Source organism: Pan troglodytes, chromosome 15, assembly GCF_028858775.2.
Source record: "Pan troglodytes isolate AG18354 chromosome 15, NHGRI_mPanTro3-v2.0_pri, whole genome shotgun sequence".
In the NCBI taxonomy this organism is placed as follows: Eukaryota; Metazoa; Chordata; class Mammalia; order Primates; family Hominidae; genus Pan; species Pan troglodytes.
This window is the reverse complement of record NC_072413.2, coordinates 68331761-68353856: the sequence shown is the minus strand read 5'-3', so window position 1 is coordinate 68353856 and position 22096 is coordinate 68331761. Positions and strand designations below refer to the sequence as shown.

General features: G+C 42.2%; 1 protein-coding gene, 1 long non-coding RNA gene and 1 other non-coding gene across 11 annotated transcripts in view; 1 reads left to right on the top strand and 2 right to left on the bottom strand.

The window, feature by feature from the left end:
- Window positions 1–3605: 3605 nt before the first annotated feature.
- On the bottom strand, window positions 3606–3802 carry LOC112205514 (U2 spliceosomal RNA). Its single transcript, XR_002939460.1, has one exon. It is a non-coding gene; the product is annotated as a U2 spliceosomal RNA (small nuclear RNA).
- A 780-nt stretch (window positions 3803–4582) lies between these two features.
- COX16 (cytochrome c oxidase assembly factor COX16) overlaps window positions 4583–22096 on the top strand; it is a 33847-nt gene continuing 16333 nt past the window's right edge. Inside the window, exons 1-3 of one of the 4 annotated variants that reach the window (XR_010151186.1) lie at window positions 4583–5177; window positions 11487–11603; window positions 21982–22053. Coding sequence is in view for 3 of the 4 variants with exons in the window: in XM_009428065.5 (XP_009426340.1) it covers window positions 5109–5177; window positions 11487–11603; window positions 21982–22053 (258 nt within the window). In the remaining variant the exon portion in view is untranslated. The remainder of the gene's footprint in view (window positions 5178–11486; window positions 11604–21981; window positions 22054–22096) is intronic. The other 3 variants (XM_009428065.5, XM_003952533.6, XM_009428066.5) reach the window with 3 other exon arrangements.
- LOC104002090 (uncharacterized) overlaps window positions 21320–22096 on the bottom strand; it is an 87853-nt gene continuing 87076 nt past the window's right edge. For all 6 annotated transcript variants that reach the window (XR_010151190.1, XR_010151188.1, XR_010151189.1 and 3 more), the window contains one exon: window positions 21320–22039. This is a non-coding gene — a long non-coding RNA (uncharacterized LOC104002090). The remainder of the gene's footprint in view (window positions 22040–22096) is intronic.

Sequence of the window (22096 nt, the reverse complement as noted above, 5' to 3'; positions counted from 1 at the left end):
TGCTCTCAATTCAAACATTTGTCTTCATATTTCTAAATATAAGTGTTTCTGTAAAGTTTTTTTTAAACATAAAGTTCAATAGATAAAATCCTGTTTCACCACTGACTTATATTACAAAAGCACCCATCCACCTACCCAAAAAGGAAACCCTAGTTAATTAACAATATTTAGACAGAAAGCTTTCAGATAGGGCTTAACCCTGTGACAACCAGCAGGCTAGAGTTCCTGCTTTGCTCTACCTGATGAAATTTGTAATCCAAGTAATAGTGTACTTTAGGACATTGCCGTTGTCTTTGAATTCCTTTCGGTTTCTTTTGGCTGTCTGTACAGAAGAGACCTCTAGCACTTTTGTATGGAATAGTTACCTTTGATTCTCTCCAAAGTGTTACAAAGCAGATTTTTGTTTGGTTTGAGAATTACTGGCCGGGCATGGTGGCTCATGCCTGAAATCCCAGCACTTTGGGAGGCCAAGGTGGGAGGACTGCTTGCGCCCAGAAATTTGAGACCAGCCTGGGCAACATAGTGAGACCCCGTCTCTACAAAAAATGAAAAAAAAAAAAAAAAAGCCAGGTGTGCTGACATGGACCTGTTGTCCCAGCTACTCGAGAGGCTGAGGTGGGAGGATCACTTGAGCCTGGGAAGTTGAGGCTGCAGTGAGCCATGTATTCTTCATCCTTCACTGTATAGCATGATATGGGAAGATCCTGCCATTTCCTTGTTTTTGTTTGTTGGTTTGTTTTATTTATTATTATTATTTTTTTAAGACAGGGTCTTGCTCTGATGCTCAGGCTGGTCTCAAACTCCTGGGTTCAAGTGATCCTCCCGCCTTGGCCTCTCAAAGTTCTGGGATTACAGATGCGAGCTACCACTCCTGGCTGCTCCTGTCATTTCATTTGTTTTTCCAGAAAATTATGCATTGTGATTTTGTACTATGAAGGAAGTCATGGAAAACAGAAATGTATTAGACATGGTCCTGTTTACCCCATATCTTATACTCCATAAAAAGTAATAAGGCAAATACAGCAATAATTCTAAAATTGGAATGTTCATGATCACTATCATAAGAGAAAGTGCATTAAAGAAGAAACAGTTGATTTTCTAGCTGAACAATATCAAGGACAATTTTAACTGGTTTCAAGTTGGACTGAACTAGACCAACTCTTAGCTACTCTAGTTCTAGCCATAGAAATTAGATTGAATGGAGAAAAGGATTAAAATAAACCTTGGTGGCATGTTGACCTTGAGGTGTTAGAAAATCGTTCAGGCTCCTGGAAGTGTACCAGAAGTCTTCCACGCTGTGATAAAATTTGAAGCCAATGTGAAAGTGGAGTTTACCTAGGGAAAGAGGATGGAGCAGTGGTTGTCAGAGTGTGGTCCTCAGACCAGCAGCATCACCCAGAAGCTTGTTAGAAGGGCAGATTTTCAGGCCCCATCCCTGATCTACTAAATCTGAAACTCTGGTGATGGGGCCCAGCAGTCTGTTTTAATGCTCTCCCAGGGATTCTGGTGCACACTAAAGTTTGAGAGTAACTGAGACAGAGGGAAAAAATGGGACTAAGGACTCCAGTTTAAGGTTTGTAAGTCTGAAGACAGCAAAAAGAAGTCTCACCATTGGAGAGGAGCCATGGCAGTGAAACTTCCATAAAAGCCACAGGAGGAGAGAATTTCAAGGAGATAGTCAGTATTGTCCAATTCTACAGGAAATTTAGTTCTGTTTGGGATATTTGTACCACTTCCAAAGTGAGACCTTGTGTTTGCCTCTTAACTTTTCTGAGCCTTAGTCTGTTAACCTATAAGATGAGTCTGGCATCATGTTCTGCCCCCATCGTAAGGTTTTTGAGTGAATCAAATTAGATGGTAAGCCAAGCATGGTAGCACACACCTGTAGTCCCAGCTACTTAGGAGGCCAAGGCAGGAGGATTGTTTGAGCCCAGGAGTTCAAGACCAGCCTGAACAATATAGCAGACCCTGTCTCAAAAAAAACAATTAGTAGATTCAATGGCATTATCAAAGTAAACAAAGATTCATGAAGTAACTAATCTTTCGATTACCATAGCCATGAATTCTGGCCATAATTCTGCTCTGTTGCCCAGGCTGGAGTGCAGTGGCACCATCTCGGCTCATTGCAGCCTCCACCTCCCGAGTTTAAGTGATTCTCCTGCCTCAGCCTCCCGAGTAGCTGGGATTACAGTCATGCGCCTTCATGCCCGGCTAATTTTTGTAGTTTTAGTAGAGACAGGGTTTCACCATGTTGGCCAGGCTGGTCTCAAACTCCTGACCTCAGGTGATCTGCCTGCCTTGGCCTCCCAAAGTGCTGGGATTACAGGTATGAGCCACTGTGGCTGGCCAGTTCTGGCCATAATTCTAAAACCTAACTTCAGGACTAAAGCTCTCAAGAAGACTGGTGTTTTTGTTTTTGTTTTATAACAACGCTCCCATGTACTTGCATGAGTTAAATGCTGGTAGAGCAGATACTAGAGGATAATATAACCTGCCTGGATATCAAGTACATACCAGTCCTCAGGGACTGGCATAGATGGTGGAGACGCCCCATTTCCTGAATATACATTTTTTGTAACTTCTTACAGTTAAGATAGCTGAGTCAGCATTTTAACTGTTTATTAACAATGGAAACACATGGAATTTGAGTCATATTTCTGGGAAGGCAACAGATTCCATACTGGTAAGAAATTTTGTGTTCCCTTTTTGTGAGAATCGTAAACTGATGACAAATATCACTCATTCCGATTTAACAGATGGAAAAACTGAAGTATACAGTAGTGATGCTTAAGAAGGGCGCTATGCATAGATGGTAAAATTTACCACCTATGTAGTATGATTTGATAGGTGCTTACATTCCTCAGTGTCACAGATTTTGTCCCCTGACAATCTGCCAGCATACTTGTAATTCCTACTGTTCACAGTTACTCCTTCAGGGCCATTTCAAGGTTCTCAATAAATGCTTATTTGAGTGATTGAACAAACAAGATACTAAAGACATAGAGTGCCTTAAATTGGATAGATGCCTTATCTGAAAAGTGTAAGATTATCGACTCTAGCATTATTTTGAATATATGTATACGATTTAACCCATTATTAGCTACTACTTAGGTGCCGGGTTTTGATGGAGTAGTATCCAGTAGGCTGATGTTTTATGTAGTGAAGATGTAGGAAAACGCTAGAGTTTTAGAGCAGCGCCTTTGGCTTCTAGGATCTTAGGGAAAGTAGGAGATGTGATACGCTTAACTAACCTGGATGCCACGTGAGATTTATTTATTTATTTTTGAAACAGGGTCTAGCTGTGTCACCCAGGCTGCAGTGCAGTGGCATGATCACGGCTCACTGTAGCCTGGACCTCCTGGGCTCAAGTGATCTTCCCACCTCAGCTTCCCAAGTAGCTGAGACCCCACCATGCCTGGCTAATTTATTATTATTATTATTATTTGTAAAGATGGGGTCTTGCTTTGTTGCTCAGGCTGGTCTCGAACTCCTGGGCTCAAATGATCCTCCTGCCTCAGCCTCCCAAACTGCAGGTATTACAGTCATGAACCACCATGCCTGGTCTGCATGAATTTTGAAATATCAAAAGGAAGTAAATAAGATGGGAGAGATGCACCGTTCCTGGGTTTCTGGAGGTATTGAAATACAGGTTGATGTGTAGAGTGGTGGAGCAAACTCCTATTCCATCTCCTTGCTTCAAAAACCCATTTAACATATTTTCCTTGGATAGAGAATGTGTCAGATATTAAACTGTTAAGAACAGATACTACACTTGATCTTAGCCAAAAGGATAAGTTTCACTGGAGTAGCCTGTAGTAGATCTGGAGCTTCTCTTCTGGAGACCACTTAAGAGGCTACTTTAATAGGTGAAAAGATGATAAGGAATTAAAAAAAGGAACATTTCAGTGGTAACAGAGAGGCAGGGACAGATGGAAATATTTCAGGAATAGCATGGAAGATAATATTCCGCATCACCTGCACTCTGATTCACTCTGGTAAATGGGACACGTGGGGGATCGGCTTCCTAAGCTATCCCAGTACTTTACACATGTTTGTTTCTGTGCCCATGAAATCGCCAGTGTCTTTAAGGTAAGGATCATATATTTTTATCTGTGTTCCTAGAACCCTTTCAAAGACACGCTGAAAGGTGGCCTGTATGGTTGCTGAATCATTGGAAAATAGACATTCATAAATGACTAAAGATTACAGGTTATCTCACAGTAAAATCATTAGCATTAAAAGTTCAGTAATGACTGATGAGACACTACACTGATTACATTTCAACCTAATCTTTCAAAAGCGATTTATTTTTAAAAGTCTCCATTAAACTGGTAAATTCCTCATCCCACAAATAGCCATAAAGACTGGAGTACCAGCTTCAAAATACTTTTTTTTCTTTTTTCTTTTTGAGACGAAGTCTCGCTCTTGTTCCCCAGGCTGGAGTGCGATGGCGCGATCTCTGCTCATTGCAACCTCCGCCTCCTGGGTTCAAGCGATTCTCCTGCCTCGGCCCCCCAGTAGCTGGGATTACAGGCGCCTGCCACCACGCCCGGCTAATTTTTGTATTTTTTTTTTTTTTAATAGAGACGGGGTTTTACCATGTTGACCAGGCTGATCTAGAACTCCTGACCTCAGGTGATCTACCGGTCTCGGCCTCCCAAAGTGCTGGGATTACAGGCCACCCACCCAGGCCACCGCGCCCGGCCTCAAAATACTTTTTTCCTTAGCTGATTTTATCGAGTGGCTATGTGCCTAAGGGAGTGTTCTAAGCAGACGTTAGTTAGGACCCAGAACGTGGGAAGTACTGGTTTCCAGATCAATTTGGTGGTGATCGTAAACCGATTCAAATCTCTAAATCCCAATTGCACGCCGACGTTACGGAACCAAAAACGCTGACGCCCACATTTCTGGGCGGACGCACAAGTATGTTACGATGGCTCGATTGCTTTTGCCTAGCGGAAACCATTCACTAAGGACCGAGCACCAAATAACCAAGGAAAAGGAAGTGAGTTAAGGACGTACTCGTCTTGGTGAGAGCGTGAGCTGCTGAGATTTGGGAGTCTGCGCTGGGCCCGCTTGGAGTTCTGAGCCGATGGAAGAGTTCACTCATGTTTGCACCCGCGGTGATGCGTGCTTTTCGCAAGAACAAGACTCTCCGCTATGGAGTCCCCATGTTGGTGAGTGGAGTGAGGAGAATCTTCCGCAAGGGGTTGGACCCTCCTCCTTGGCAGGATCAAGACCTGGGAGGGAATCTGTAAAATGTGAAGTTAAGGGCTGGCACTCGGGCTAGGAAGGAGCTAGCGACGGGGTGAAAGCTTTCCTAAAAGCTCTTCTACCAGTCTTTTCCACACCCCCCACTTCCCCGCCGCTGTCCCCCACTCCCGGTTGGATTTCAGGTGTACTAGGATCTGTCTGCTTGTGAGCGTGGCGTCTTTCCCATCGTCGAACGCGGTCATTGTTACTACCCTTGATTCACAGTTAAGTAAATTGAAGCTCAGAGAATTCAGTCAGAACCACACTTTAAGCCAAGTTTGGATGATTATTAAGCTTGCTTCCTCGCCCCCAACTTAGCTATGTTTTGACGATACTGTGGATCATTGGGACTAGATGTATTCCATTTAACTGCACGAATTCCTGGTATCTTTCTGTTTCATCTTTCTAGTTTGTGAATTAGCTTAATTCTTAGAGTTGTGATGAACTAATAACACCTTGTGAATAAAGTGTTGAGTACGGTGCCTGCCACATTGTAGCCAGAATGGTTGCTGTGTTATAATTTCTAAAGCACGTTGAAAACAGCTTCCGTGTTTATATAGTTTCATCCATTTCCACACTGAGTTCCCTAAGGATGTCATGAAATGCAGGCTGAGGCTGGCTTAAGACAAACAGAGTTGAAATCCAGATGACTCTTATTTGCTTTTTGATCACGGGCCAGTTATTTTGCTTCAGCAAGCCTTGATGTGTTAGTAAATGAAATAATTAAAGCATATGAACAAAAGCTGCTTTTAAATACAGACTGTATTTTTATTTTGTATGAATGTTGGCGCAGATGAAATTACCAGCTTCTCCATTTAAGCAGACTAAAGGAAAGAAGTGATCTTAGAAAGGTAATGGATATTTTACACAGTTTTGAAAAATCCAGATTCATCAAATGTGGATTTTAGGAATCTCCAAAAGATTCACCCATTTAAAGTATCTGGGCCAAGCACGATGGCTCACACCTGTAATCCCAGTGTTAGGGGAAGCCAAGACAGGAGGATCGCTTCAGGTCAGGAGTTCCAAAGCAGCAAGACCTCTGTCTCTCCAAAAAAAAAAAAAAAAAAAAAGTGTTCAATTTGTTGTTTTTAGCAAATTCGATATTAGTATACTAATATATTTGTATATTAGTATATTCTTAGTTATGGAGCCATCACCACAATTTTAGAACATTTTCATTACCCCCAAAAAAGCATCATAACTAATAGTAGTCACTTCCCATTTCTTCCTACCTCTTAATGCTGGCCTGGTAAACCACTAATCTACTTCTACCCGTAAATTTGCTTATTCTGCACATTTCATATTAACACACTAATACAACGTGGGTTTTTTGTGACTGGATTCTTCCACTTAGAATGTTTTTAAGGTTCATTCACATTGTAACATATATCAATACTTCATTCCTTTTGATGGATATAATTCCATTGTTTGGATATATTTTATCAATTGATGAACATTTGGGTTGTTTCAATTTTTGACTATTATGAATAATGCTGCTATGAACATTTATGTACACGCTTTGTGTGGAAGTATGTTTTCATTTCTCTCGGGTAGGGAATATACCTAGACGTGGAATTGCTAGGTCATATGGTAACTCTTCAACTTTTTAGGATGTGCCAGATGTTTTCCAAAGTGGCTGCATCATTTTACATTCCCACCAGCAATATATGATTTTCAATTTCTCCACATCCTTGCCAACACTTGTTATTGTCCATCTTTTGAATTATTACCCTTTCTAGTAGGTGTGAAGTGATACCTCATTGTGGTTTTGATTTTCATTTCCCTAACGACTTATAATGTTGAGCATCTTTTCAAATGTTTATTGGTCATTTGAATATCTTTTTGGAGAAATGTCTGTTCAAATCCTTTGCCCATTTTTTAATTGGACTATGTTTCCTTTTATTGGACAGAGGTTTCTTTAAAACCCAAAACCAACAAATCTGCCAGTCTTTGTCGAGAGGCTCTGCATGCTTTTTTGGGCATGCTTTCAACATTCAGCCATGCAATTTACAGCTCCATGTATAGCCTTCACTTCTTACTTGCTCAGAGCTTCAAAATTAGTCATAAGTTGAGAATTTAGGGCCTTCTCAGGTCTTTCTTGGGCATATACATTGCTCTGGGCATGTACACAGTTCTAGTTATTTGCATGACTTTCTAAATTCTCAGGAATATATTTGAGCTTTTCAGAGTCCTCTAAGGACACCTTATTCCTATTATCTACCACATCAGACAGTCATAATGTTAAACAATTACCTCTGAATTTTTTTTTTTTTTTTTTTTTTTTGACAAACGCTTCCTAGGAGAAGTCTGTTCATACTAGTTGAGCTCCATGTCAGGTAAACTACAGAGAGCTTTGTGAATAGCATCTTCCAGGAAGTACCAGACTGGTGAAATGATGACAATTCTCACAGAATGGTGTTTTAAAGAGCTCCAACCTCTCTACCCTCTTCACTTGGTGCCAGGCTTTACATCATGTTTGCAGGCTGTTGGTTTTCATGGTTGTTACGGAGCTTGGGTGGAGGGGTGAGAATATGGCAAATTAAAAATGCCACCAAGCTGTTCTTCCTGAGATTCAGGCATTTTTCTTAGGTAAATACTGTGCACATTGTTGCAAGTTTTTGCTTAATTTTCAGAGTTCTAAAAAAGTTTATTTGACAATTTTTTACAAATATTCTCATTGTTTTTGTGGAGGAAGGGATTTTTGGAGATACTCCACCATGTCATTGATATCACCCTTTGGTTCTTCTTTATATCTTCTATGTCTTTGGCGAGATTTTCTAATTTTCCATTTGTTTCAAGAAAATCTGTTGTTGTTTGAAGTATTTTTATGATGTTTCCTTTGAGGTCTTTGTCATCTTTGTCAGATAATTCTAATCTCTGATTTATCTCTGTGTTAGCATCTCTCCATAGCCTTTTTAAAATTCAAGTTTGTCTTAGTCCATTTGTGTTGCTAGAAAGCAGGGGTCCTCAACCCCTGGGCCACGGACTGGTACTGGTTTGTGGCCTGTTAGGAACTGGGCTGCACAGTAGGAGGTGAGCAGTAGGTGAGTGGGCATTACTGCCTGAGCTCCACCTCCTGTCAGATCAGAGGTGGCATTAGATTCTCATAGGAGCACGAGTCCTATTGTGAACTGCACATGTGAGGGATCTAGGTTGCATGCTCCTTATGAGATCTAATGTCTGATGATCTAAAGTGGAACAGTTTCATCCCCAAACTGCCATCCCGCCCCCCACCCCCGCCACCATCTGTGGAAAAATGGTCTGCCATGAAACTGGTCCCTGGTGCCAGAAAGTTTGGGGACCACTGTTGCTATAAAGGAATACTAGAGGCTGGTAATTTATAAAGGAAAGAATTTTCTTTTGGCTCATGGTTCTGCAGGCTGTACATACTGTGAAGCACGGCACAGCATCTGCTTCTGGTGCGGGCCTCAAGCTGCTTCCACTTGTGGCAGAAGGCAAAAGGGAGCCAGCATGTGCAGAGATCACATGCCAAGAGAGAGGGGAGGGAGGTGGCAGGCTCTTTTTGACAACCAGCTCTCAAGGGAACTAATAGAATGAGAACTCACTCATTACCACAAGGACAGCCTCAAGCCTTTCGTGAGGGATCTGTCCCCATGACCCAAACACCTCCCACTAGGCCTTCCCTCCAACACTGGGGGTCAGATTTCAACAGGAGGTTTGGAGGGTCAAATATCCAAACTGTAGTAAAGTTATTTTCCTGGTTCTTGTCATGACAATGGAATTTGTATTATATCTTGAACATTTTAAATATTAGGAAATGATATCCTATTTAAGTCTTCTAGTTTAGCAGGATGTCATCATGTTTAACTTGTAGGCAGTAGCCTACTATAATATTTTGGGCTCCCTTTCCTGGAACTTAGGTTCCAGATTTTGCAGTACTAATCTGGTCTGCTTTGTTCACCTGGTGGTACTGGGATTCATGCTTGATCATGTCTGTATGGAATGTTGTAATCAACATATGCTTTTAAAGCCATAAGATTGATTAAGATTACAAAATAAGTGAATAGAGAAGAAGAGAAAACATTGTGCCCTGAGGTACGCCAACATTGGAGAGTTGAGGTATACAGGAGGAAACAATCAAGGAGACTAAGAAAGAGTGACTCTGTGGCAAAAGAAAAACCAGATATGAGGGAAGAGGAGGAGAGTGTGATCAATTGTATGAAATTTTATTCATGAAATCAGATGAAAATAAGTAAATCACCAGATTTAGTAATGTGGATGTCATTGATGGTTGGAATGGATCTAAGAGAGAGTAGGAAGAGCAGCTAGTATAGGCAACTCATTTGAGAAATTTTTCTGCATATAGGAACAAAGAAAGAGGTTGGTATCTGGTTGGAAAGTGGTGTCCAGGAAAGTTTGTTAATAAGATAGGAGAAATAATAGCATTTTTATGCTGGATCCTGCAGTGGTGAGCAAGATTTTGATGATACAGGAAAGGAGAGAACTGATGAATCAGTGTCCTTCAGTAGATAAGAGAAGATTGGAGATAAATGAAGATATTTAGTTAGGAGTGTGGATTCTATGGTAACAGGCAATAAGTGTTGCAGTGCAATTCAAACACCACACACACACACACGCACACACACACTCTATGCATAGTCCTGCACAAAACTCCCCTAACTTCCTACACCAGGCATAACCCCAGGATTCTCAGGCCACCCGTGCTTCTGACCAGCTGGTTACAAATTTGGGTGTTTAAGCCACCCCCTCAGGTTCAATAATTTACTAGAACTACTCATAGAACTCAGGAGAATACTATACTTATGATTACAGTGTTATTATAAAGGATATAAATTAGGAACAGCCAAAAAAAGAGACTCATATGTCGAGGTCCAGGAGGGTCCTGCATGCAGAGCTTCTGTGTTCTGTCCCCATGGGATCAGGGCATGTCACCCTCCTTGCACATTGATGTGTTTACCAACCAGGGAGTTCAACCAAGTTTCACTGTCCAGAATTTTTACTGGGGTTTCATTATATAGGCATGGGTGATTGAACCATTGGCCATGTGACTGAACTGTCTCCAGCTCTCCTCTTCTCCCTTGAGGTTTGGAGGTTGGGTTGATATCACATAGCTCAAAGCCCCAGCCCTCTAGTCACATGGCTGGACTTTTCAGCATGGCCTGCCTGTATCTTTTCATTGAAACTGAAACAAAAGTTATTTTGCGTATACAAATCTTACATTTTGACATTGCAGGTATTAGCTGCTTATCTATAACAGATATTTTTTCTGATTTGTTCTCTTTTGATTTTATGTTGTTTTTATTTCATTTATTTGTCAGCATTGAAGTTTTATTTATTATTATTATTGTTGTTTTTTTAAGAGAGGAGGTCTTGCTGTGTTGCCCAGGCGGGTCTTAAACTCCTGGCCTCAAATGATTCTCCCACCTCAGCCTCTGGCGTAGTTGGGATTACAGGGATAAGCTACCATACCCACCCAGAAGTTTTAAATTTTTATGTGGTCACATATACTTGGTTTTGAAATTTATAGCCTCTGATGATAAAATCTTGTGATGGGAAAGAAAATGAAATTCATAACCTCAAGGTTTTGTTGGTATTCTCAACTTCAAAATTATAAACATTTATGTTTTATACCTTTTAATATTTAATTCTTTAATTGGTATATAAATATATTTATTAAAAAAAAGGAAGGTAGGGGCCGGGCGCAGTGGCTCACGCCTGTAATCCCAGCACTTTGGGAGGCTGAGGCAGGTGGATCACAAGGTCAGGAGTTTGAGACCATCCTGGCCAATATGGTGAAACCCTGTCTCTACTGAAAATATAAAAAATTAGTCGAGTGTGGTGGTAGGCGCCTGTGGTCCCAGCTACTCAGGAGACTGAGACGGGAGAATTACTTGAGCCTGGGAGGTGGAGGTTGCAGTGAGCTGAGGTCACACCACTGCACTCCAGCCTGGGTGACCATGCAAGACTCTGCCACACACACAAAAAAATGTGTATATCTATCATCTATCTATCTATCTATCTATCTATCTATCTATCTATCTCTATGTGTGTGTGTATGTATATATATATTTATATATGTGTGTATATATATGTGTATGTATATATATATAAAATTATATATAAATTAAATTAAAAGAAAGGTAGGGATCAAACTTAATTTTTTTCCAAATGGCTACATCTTTCAGCTTCAGAATGACGGATTAAAGCTAATTAGATTTTTTTCTTTTTCTTTCTTTTTTTTTTTTTGACAGAGTCTCACTCTGTCACCAGGCTGGAGTACAATGGCGCAGTCTTGGCTCACTGCAACCTCCACCTCCCGGATTCAAGCGATTCTCCTGCCTCAGCCTCCCGAACAGCTGGGACTACAGGTGCGTGCCACCACACCCGGCTACTTTATGTATTTTTAGGAGAGATGGGGTTTCACCGTATTGGCCAGGCTGGTCTTGAACTCCTGACCTCGTGATTCTCCCGCCTTGGCCTCCCAAAGTGCTGGGATTACAGGCATGAAACTAATTAGATTTTTGGATGACATGATAAAGTAGCAATGACAACTTGGGGATCTTTTAAGGTTACCACATACTGAGAAGTGTGGTAAATTTCATGAGATTTCTTTTTTTCTTTAGAAAAAAGTGGCAGTATTTACTTAAGGAGTGAAGATGTCATTTATCTGACCCAGAAATTCCATTACTGGATATTTTTTCTCCAGTATATGTGTACAAAAACAAATGTAGTTGGGAGGCTGAGGCAGGAGGATCTCTTGAACCCGGGAGGCAGAGGTTGCAGTGAGCCGAGATCGCGCCACTGCACTCCAGCCTGAGTGACAGAGCGAGACTCTGTCTCAAAAAAAAAAAAAAAGAAAAAGAAAAGAAATATATTTGTGTTAGAAAATGTATGAGTAGTGCACATAAATAATGTATGTAATATGCATTATGTTTACATATATATAATTATATAACATGTAGTTATAAAAATATCATATGTGTGACACACATACAAATATAAAAAGATCTCCACTGGGTGTGGTGGCTCATGCCTGTAATCCCAGCACTTTGGGAGGCTGAGGCGGGTGGATCACTTGAGCCCAGGAGTTCAAGACCAGCCTGGGCAACATGGTGAAACCCCGTATCTACTGAAAATACACAAATTAGCTGGGTATGGCAGTGGATGCTTGTAATCCCAGCTACTCGGGAGGCTGAGGCAGGAGAATTGCTTGAACCTGGGAAGCGGAGGTTGCAGTGAGCCGAGATCGCTCCTCTGCACTCTAGCCCAGGCAACAGAGGGAGACTCGGTCTCAAAAAATAAATAAATAAAAAAAAAAGTACAGACCAGTATTATATACTACACGTAAGTATCAATTCCTGGGTCAAATAAATGACATCTTCACTTCTTAAATAAATATTGCCAGGTTTTTCAAAAGAAAAAAGAAATCACATGAAATTTACCACACTTCCCAGTATGCAGTAATCTTAAAAGATCCCCAAATTGTCATTGCTGCTTTATCATGTCATCCAAAAATCTAATTAGCTTTAATCCCTCATTCTGAAGCTGAAAGGTCTAGCCATTTGCAAAAAAATAAAGTTTGATCCCTACCTTCCTTTTTATATAAATATACTTGTATTACCAATTAAATGATTAAATATTAAAAGGTATAAAACACTATAAAACATAAACTTTTATAATTTTGAAATTAAGAATACCAACAAAACCTTGAAGCTGTGACATTATTCCAGAAATCATTCAACTATCAAACAAGAGAATGAGTAAATAAACTGTGTTCTGTTTTTATAATGGAATACCATATAGCAAAGAAAATTAACTATAGCTGCATACAATATACTTTAATCTAAAATACATAATTTCTCACTAAAAAAAGTTACACCAAAGAATAGTTTTAATAAAATTCAAAAACAGAAAAGGCTTAATTATAGAATTTAGTTATTATATATAGATGGTAAAGTAAAGAAGAAAATCAAGAAGTGAATGCAATAAAATCTAGCTTTTGTGTTAACGGTAAAGAGAGGAAGGTTACCCTTTTATTTGCAAGGGGCATATGTGTTGGCAGTATTCTATTTGTTAAACTGGGTAGTTAATGCATTGTAGTTTATGTTACAATTATCTCTAATGCTTTATATACACTTTTGTGTGTGTTTATTAATAAAATATTAATGCAGTGTGCAAGATGGTAAGCACGATGCATATTATGTCTCCGTTTGTATTAAAGGGAGAGTGTGGTATGTTTAAAATGTCTGTGCTTATACATGGATTGACGATTTTTTGAAGGACAACCAATAAGTTGGAAACAGTGGTTATATTGGGGGGAAAGACATAAATAAGATAGAAATTGTACCCTTTGAGTTCAGGCAAAATACTACCCTAATGAGGGCTCCCTACCCCCTTTCATCCCCCCTTGAAGAATGGCTTCAGTCATTTAGTAGAAGGGCTAAGCTTTTGAAAATATTATTTTCTTCTTTTGTTAAATCAGCAAAATGTCAGGTATGTCTGCTTTTTCTGAGTTGTGTAAATTCCACAGTTTGGCTGATGCAAAAATATTTGAAGTCCAGTCTATAGAAGTTTTCAGTTAGCTACTTTGAGATACAGCATTTGGTATTAACAAAATTCCACAACATAAACCTTTGTAATACATTGCAGCACTGAAGATAGCAAATTGACCTAAAAGCACAAAAAGATGAATTAACCAAATGAATTGGATGAATTGAACTCAAATTATATTTCTTAATTTATTAGGGGAAAATGATGGGAGAACAGAAAGTAAAATATTAAAAATTAAAATTGTTATTCTACTAAACACGTATAGTTAGGTGTAAATTGGACAAAATCATTTGTGTGTTGTTGTTTTTAGAGAATACATTTATAAATGCAATGACAGTATTGTAAATATGTTTTCTTTGCATAGAACATAACTCTTAGTTAGCTGTCACTGCTGTATTGCTTCAGTATGAGGTGAGAGGTGACCCAGCTGACTATTTGTAAGGTTCTTGTATTGGTTTGAACCCCGAGAGCGCGCCAATGGACAACACTGAGGCGGTGTGGAGCAACATGCTGTTTTAATGAGCGCCTGGGTGCAGGCGGGCTGAGGCCTAAAATGGCGTCAACCCCAAGTGAGGACGGGACGAAAGTTTTACAGTCTCCTGTAAACAGGAAGTGTCCTAGTCTGACATAATTGCTAAGTTGTAACTGGATGGCCTCTTTCTGGATCTTCAGGGGTATGTGTCTTCCGGCCGGCTCTCTTCCTGCTTCTGCTATCTTGCTGGCGCAGCCTGCTGGCGCAAGTAGCCTTGAGCCTTGGGACTGGGCCTGAGAAGGGAAGAGTTTTTCTTTCATCTCCTTAAGCTTTCAGGCCCCGGGGAGAACCTTACATTCCTGTCTATTTGGTTATAGAAAAGGGAAAAGGGATGACTTTCTCAATAACTACTTCAGGCGTGACATAGGGGTGGCGTGGGCACCTTGGAAAAAGAAAACCTTAATTTTTTGGGTATTCTTGAGAGACGGCCTGGTGTCCACCATGTCGTTGTATCAGGAGCATCATCTGGATTGTCTGGAAACACATCTGTGCCTGCAAGACAGTTATGTTGAGAGGACAAGGCGATGTGGACAGGGAGAGGCATGGCCTCATTTGCTGCTTCACAAATGAAAGACCCTGTCTGGATTAAGGAGGGAAGGTAATTCCTGAAGGGCTCAGAGTCTGGTAAGGGTGGAGGCCCCAAGACAAAAGTTCAGCCATACATGATTGCAAAGGGACTATAAAAAGAGGGTGCTTTTGATGTTGCGCAGAGCCTTATGAGGGCAAAAGGGAGATTTTTTTTGTCCACGACTGCTGGGTTTTTAGAGCCAGCTTGGTGAGTTGGGCTTTAAGGACAGAGTTAATTTTTTCAACTTTGCCTGAAGATTGAGGCCTGTAGGGTGTGTGGAGAACCTACTTTATTCTTAAGGATGTAGAGACACCTTGGATAATTTGGCTGATTAAGGTGGGCCTGTATCGGACTGGATGGATGTTGGGAGGCCGAAATGGGGAATTATATGCATGATGAGAGTTTGTGTGACATTTGCACCTTCTGAAGTTGTTGGGAACACTTCTGCTTACCTGGAGAAGGTACAGACCAAGACTAGAAGATAGCGGAGCTGTTTATTGGGCGGCATGTGAGTGAAGTTTACTTGCCAATCTTGCCTGGGTACCTGGCCCCGGGCTTGGTGGGTAGGAAAAGGCGGTGGCCGGAGGGAGCCCTGGGGTGACACGGAGTGGCAGATAGAGCAGGACTGGGTAATTTCTTGAACATAGCTGGAAAGGTGAGGACAAGTGAGAACAGGGCGGAGAAGTTGCAAGAGAATTTGTAACCAACATGGAAAGTGTTGGGGAGGCTTTGGAGATGAGGAAGGCTTTGAGAGTGAGGAAGAATGAAGTGCCTTTCCTTGACATACCATGGTCCTTGCTTTTGAAGGTTTTGGGCTCAGAAGTCCTCCTTTTCTTCTGAGGAGTAAAGAGGAGAGAACAAGGACAGGGACAGAAACTGGCCTTGCATGGGTTGCAGGGCTACTTGTTTGGCTACCTGATCTGCTAGCGCATTTCCAGCCGATATAGGATTGTCCCGGGTTTGGTGGCCCCTGCAATGAATGAAGGCAGTTTTCTGCGGGAGTCTGGCAACTTGAAGGAGCTTGCTGGTAAGAGAGCCATTTATGACAGGAGTGTTTTTTGCAGTTAAAAAACCTTGTTCTTTCCACATAGACGAGTGTGAGTGTACTATATGGAACGCATAATGAGAATCTGAATATATGTTAATTTGTTGTCTGGCTTCTAGAGTGAGATCTTGAGTGAGAGCAGTGCATTCAGCTTTTTGGGAGGTGGTGCCTAGGGGGAGCGGATTGGCTTCAGTAGTGTGTGTGAGGGGGTGACACTATATCATAGCCAGCATGCTGGCATCCTTGACATAGGAAGGAGCTGCCATCTACAAACCAAGTAAAGGAGGCATCTGGAAGGGGTTGGGCTGTTAGGTTTGGAAAAGGTGTAAGAAAGGTTTGAACAGTGTTCACACAGAAGTGTGTAGGGTCTTGGGCGGTTGTAGCTTCAGGAAAGAGCATGGCAGGGTTTAGATGAGAGCTGGTTAGCACGGTGATTTGGGGGGTTTCTATGAACAGAGCATACAGTTGGAGGAGCCGTGGGGCAGAGATGAGACTTAGTACACTGTGGTGAGCTAGCATGTCTTTGATATTATGGGTTGAATAAACTGTTAGGTTGGCATGGAGAGATAGTTTTAGGCTTTCAAGGATGAAGACAGCAGCTGCCTCCAGTGCTTGGAGGCAGGCAGGCCATCTGAGAACTGTGGCTTCAAGCTGTTTGGAGAGGTAGGCGATAACCTGGAGGGTGGGTCTCTTAGACTGGGTTAGAACACCTAGTGCAACTCTACACGTTCGTCGGTATAGAGGGAGAAAGGTTTGGTGAGGTCTGGGAGAGTGAGGATGGGGGCTGAGATGAGAGCCTTCTGGAGTAGATGGAAAGGTTGGGTAATAGGCTATGCAGGGTTTGAAGGCTCATGGAGAGGGCCTTTAGTGTCTTGGTATAATGGTTTGGCAAGTAGAGCAAAGGAGGGAACCCAGAGCCTAAAATACCCCACTAGTCCTAGGAAAGAGAATTTCTTGCTTAGTTTGCAGAGGTGGGAGAGACTGGAGGAGGGATATGTGGTCGGTTGTGAGCCCTCGGGTTCATGGGGTAAGAGCCAGGTCTAGATAAGTGACTAAGGGGGCTCATATTTGTGCTTTCTTAGGGGAGACCCGATACCTCCGTTCTGCCAAGAAGTTTAAAAGAGAGAGATAGCATGGGCGTTGCAGTCTCTTTGAGAGGGGCTACACAGGAGCAGATCATTAACACATTGAAGGAGAGTGGACGGTTTTAGGGATAAGGTACAGAGGTCATGAGCAAGGGCCTGTCCAAAAAGATGGGGGCTGTCTCTGAAACCTTGAGGTAGTACGCACCAGGTGAGCTGATGTGAAAGGTGGGTGTCGGGGTTTTCCCACGTAAAGGCAAAGAGGTTTTGGGAATCAGGGTGTAAAGGAATTGTGGAAAAAAGCATCCTTTAGGTTTAGAACAGGAAAATGGGTGGTATTGGAGGGAATTGCAGAAAGTAAAGTATATGGGTTAGGAACTACTGGACATACTGGGAGTATAGCTTGGTTAATGAGCCTGAGGTCCTGGACTAAGTGATAAGTTCCATCTGGCTTTTAAACAGGTAGAACTGGTGTGTTAAAAGGAGAGTTTCTTGGGTGGAGTAGGTGACTGGTGAGGAGGTGAGAAATGATAGGCTTTAGGCCTATGAGAGCTGCTTGGGGGATGGGATACTGCTTCTGTGATAGGAACTGGGTGGACTCTTTAAGGGTAATGCGGACGGGGGTGTGGTGTTTTGCGACTGAAGGTGTGGAAATATTCTAAACAGCGGGGTTAACTACGGATGGGGGATAAGGTAAAGTTGCATGTTTTAAGGTGGCAGGTTGGAGGAGTAGAAGAAAGTTAGATGCCCCGAGGGGTCTGGGTTGATGCGTTGGGTACTATGGGGAATGTGCAAGTGGAGAGTAGTGTGGAGTTTTGAAAGGATGTCTCTGGTATGAGGGCAGAACTAAGAAAGGGTGACTGAAGGAAAAGGTGTGCAGGGAGCAGAAAAGTGGAGGGGTGGCTCAGGGTTTGGAGTCTTGTCTGTCAATTCCCACAACGGAGAAAAGGGAGGACTGGGTGTGTCCTGAAAAATTAGGTAAAGCAGAGTAGTTTGCCCGGTATTAATTTTAAAAAAAATACTGGCCTACCTGCCACCATTAGGGTTACCCTTGGCTCGGATGAAGCGATGGTAGTTGCCGGGGCATCCGTTCCAGGGCACCGTCAATCTTCAGCGGCAAGGCCAATGAGATCCAAGTAGGAGGTTTTGGCCGGCTTAGGAAGTGATGGGGCCGCCCTTGCAGGGGCCGCTCACAGTCCAATTTCCAGTGGGGTCCTCTGCAGAGGGGGCATGGCCTGGTGGGCTTACCTGGATTTGGGCATTGTCTGGACCAGTGGCCTTCATTGCCGCACTTGAAAAGGTGCCAGGTGGAGGTAGGTTGCTAGGAGGCTTCCGTGTGGAGCTGCGGACCCGTGGGCCTGCAGGACCCCTGATGGCGGAGGCAAGCATTTGAAACTCCGCCTGTTTTTGCCTTTTACTTTCCCTATCACGATTGTTAAAGACTATGAAGGCTAAATTAAGAAGGTCTTGTGAGGTTTGAGGGCCATCATCAAGCTTCTGAAGCTTGCGCCGAATATCGGGGGTGGATTGGGAGATGAACCGAAGGTTTAAGATGGTTCGTTCTGAGGGTTTGAAGGGGGAAGGAGGGTTAACAGGCAGTGGAGGATAGGCAGGGGCGTAAGGTGGCGGGATGAGTTTACAAGCTTTAGGAGAGGGCAGTGGGGGAGGAGAATGGGTACAGGCAATACTAGAATTGTCCCGAGGAGGGGATGGTGTAGGAAAAGAAGTGGATACAGCTGACTGGGAAGATGGCAGCTGGGAAGATGGCAGCTGAGAAGACAACGAGGAGGCTTGGGGGGTTAAAAAAGATGGTTGAGAGGAAAAGGTAGGGGTTGGGAGGGGTGGATAGCAGTCAGTTGGATCAAACGAGAAAAAAGAGGTAGGGTCGGGAGGAGAAAGGCGATCAGGGCGGTGAGAATGGAGGGGAAGGATTTGAACAGGTAAGCAAGAATTGCAGAGGTTGGGTTGTGAACTGAGTGCAAAAAGGCCTGGACATAAGGAATTTCTTCCCATTTTTCCAGTCGTCGGCAATAATTGCTTAAGTCAGTTAAAATTGTAAAGTTGAATGTTCTATTTGCAGGCCATTTGGACCCATTATTTAATTTGTACTGTGGCCAGGCTGTATTGCAAAAAAGACAGGTACTTAGAGCGAATATCTTGCCCTGAGGCCTAAGGTTTGCAGGTTTTTTATGAAGCAGCCTAGAGGGCTGTTGTTTGGAATGGAGGACCGGAGTTTCCCATAACAGAGGGTAGGCTCAGGAGAACAGGGAAAAAGGAGACCATCCTGGAGGGAAATGATAAAAGGAGCAACTGTCACCGCTGCCTTTTTCGTTCCTGGAACACGATCAAATGGCTTAGAGGCATCCCCCTAAGACCAGATGATCAGCGAGTGCCTGGCACACGCCGGCGCCTTCTTGGACCAACACTGGATATTCGGACCAGAGAAACTAAGAGAGGCCGTGTGAATTTTCCCGGTTAACTGGGCCCCTGAGGAAACTTACCAGTAAGCAAGATCAGTGACCAATGTGCATGCACAGAGAGGCAACTGGAGATCGAGGAGCTTCCTTTGTCTGGCTGCTGTGGCCTGCTGTCTGGGGTGGAGGGGTAGGTTCACAGGGGACGTGGACCAGAACCTCTCCCGGGTTTCAGCACCAGATGTAAGGTTCTTGTATCGGTTCGAACCCTGAGAGCGCACCAACAGACAACATGAGGTGGTGAGGAGCAACATGCTGTTTTGATGAGCGCCTGGATGCAGGTGGGCTGAGGCCTAAAATGGCATCAACCCCAAGTGAGGATGGGACAAAGGTTTTATAGTCTCCTGTAAACAGGAAGTGTCCTAGTCTGACATAATTGCTCTGTTGTACCTGGATGGCCTCTTTCTCAATCTTCAGGGGTACGTATTTTCCGGCCGGCTCTCTTCCTGCTTCTGCTATCTTGCTGGTGCACACTGCTGGTACAAGTAGCCTTGTGCCTTGGGACTGGGCCTGAGAAGGGATGAGTTGTTCATCTTCTTAAGCTTTCAGGTCCCAGGGAGAATCTTACACTATTCATCCCTGCTCTGAGATGTCAGGGAAATCTACAGGTGTCTTCTGAAATCCAAAGTCCATTCTAAGCTTGTTTTATAAGAGCGACACACAATAAGTAATGGTGAGTGAGTTTCTCCTTGTGGTCATGAACTTTTGTAGCAATACTGAAACCGCCTTTGCAAAATTATAACTGAGGAAGTTATGACGATGAAAGAAATCAGACCTAACTGACTCCATCTTGCTTCTAACCTGTAAGCTGCCCTTGTTCATTCCTGGGCATAGGCCGAACTAACTTTGGGAAGGAATTCAGTTCATGGTTTGACTCTGAAACAAAATTGATAATAGCCCTTTCCCAAAAAGACTCCCTTCTTGCCTGGGGACCAGTCTGCCTTTGCAGGACCAACAAATTAGCTACAAGATTAGAAATTACAGTTTATGGGTCATGCAGCCTCTGGCTCCAAGAGTCTGAACCTCCCAAATTGCTCCTGGGGATAACATCCCTATTGTAAAACCTAACATCAGTTCTTGAGATATTTTGCAGACCCTGCACTGGATGGATCAGCTGACATTACCCAGACGGGTAATTGGGCTCAACCAGTTCTGCCATCCCACCCAGTGACAGAAAACAGCAAGGAAAGCTCACTTTGCCCCCTATGAGTCCATCTCCAAACTGACCAATCAGCACACTCCCCACTTCCCAAGCCCCTACCCGCCAAATTATCTAAAAACTCTGATCCCTGAATGCTCGGGGAGACTGATTTGAGTAATAATAAAACTCCGGTTTCCACACAGCTGGCTCTGCAATTCCCCATTGTTATTCCCCATTGTAATTCCCCTGTCTTGATAAATCAGCTCTGTCTAGGTAGCACGCAAGGTGAACCCATTCGGTGGTTACAATTCTTTATTATGAAGTTTAAATCTTTTGAAAATACTGTGCCTCAAATAGGTGCCAGCAAAAAAATGAAAGTGATTCTGTATATCTTAAGATGATGTTTCAGAATTTCACTATATAGTAAGAATTTGAAGACTTTCTTTACCTGTGACCTGTATAGCCATATTGTCCCTGGGAATACAATGTGATATACAGAATATTCTGCAGCAATTTTTCATGAGATTTCTTTATCACTTGGTAAGGTAATGAGAACTCCAATTGCCTTATTTTGAAAAATCATAAAATCAAAAGAATTCTGGTCTTGAAGGAAAAAATGGCAAGTTTTACTGCTGGGTTTACCTTGTGTAATCATAGTACGAAAAGAAAGAAAAACCTTAAACAAAAAAAAATAATGTTATAGAGTTTATTTGAACAAAGAAAATTCATGAATCAGGCAGCACTCAGAACCAGAAGTTGAGAGAGCTCCATTCTGCAATATGGGCAATGAGTATAGACAAAACAGGAAAGTGAAGTACAGAAATAGCTTGGTTGGTTATAGCTAGGCATCTGCCTTATTTGGACATGGTCTGATCAGTTGATCAGGTTTCAATTTCATTACTTACTAAGGAAGATCGCATAACAATGGAATTACAGAGACATCCCTGGGAAAAATTTAAGTTAACAATGGACAAGTCATTTAGTTGGCTGTGCTTTTATTTCCTCATTTGTTGAATTTGTTTTTGTTTTTGTTTTTTTCTTAGCAAAAAACAAAAATAGGTCTATTGTAAGAGTCAAATAATATAATGCTTGTTATGATGTCATTTAAATCATAAGGTCAAATACAGGTATAGGGTGACGATTTTGGTATTTGGTAATGATGTGCTATAATGATTTCCTAGCCAGTATATACTGCATTTACTCTAAAAGATGAATGGTGACTCACCAGGAAAAATAATCTATAGAATTTTTGTATAATGTGCCTCTATTGTTGTTTAGAAAAGCAATCTATAGATAGGCTGAATTTGAATTCTGGTCTTCTGTTTTGCTTAAATGTTTCCTTTCTTTGTTTTAGTTGCTGATTGTTGGAGGTTCTTTTGGTCTTCGTGAGTTTTCTCAAATCCGATATGATGCTGTGAAGAGTAAAGTAAGAAATATAATTAGAGTTTGACATGTGTCTGTCTATATGT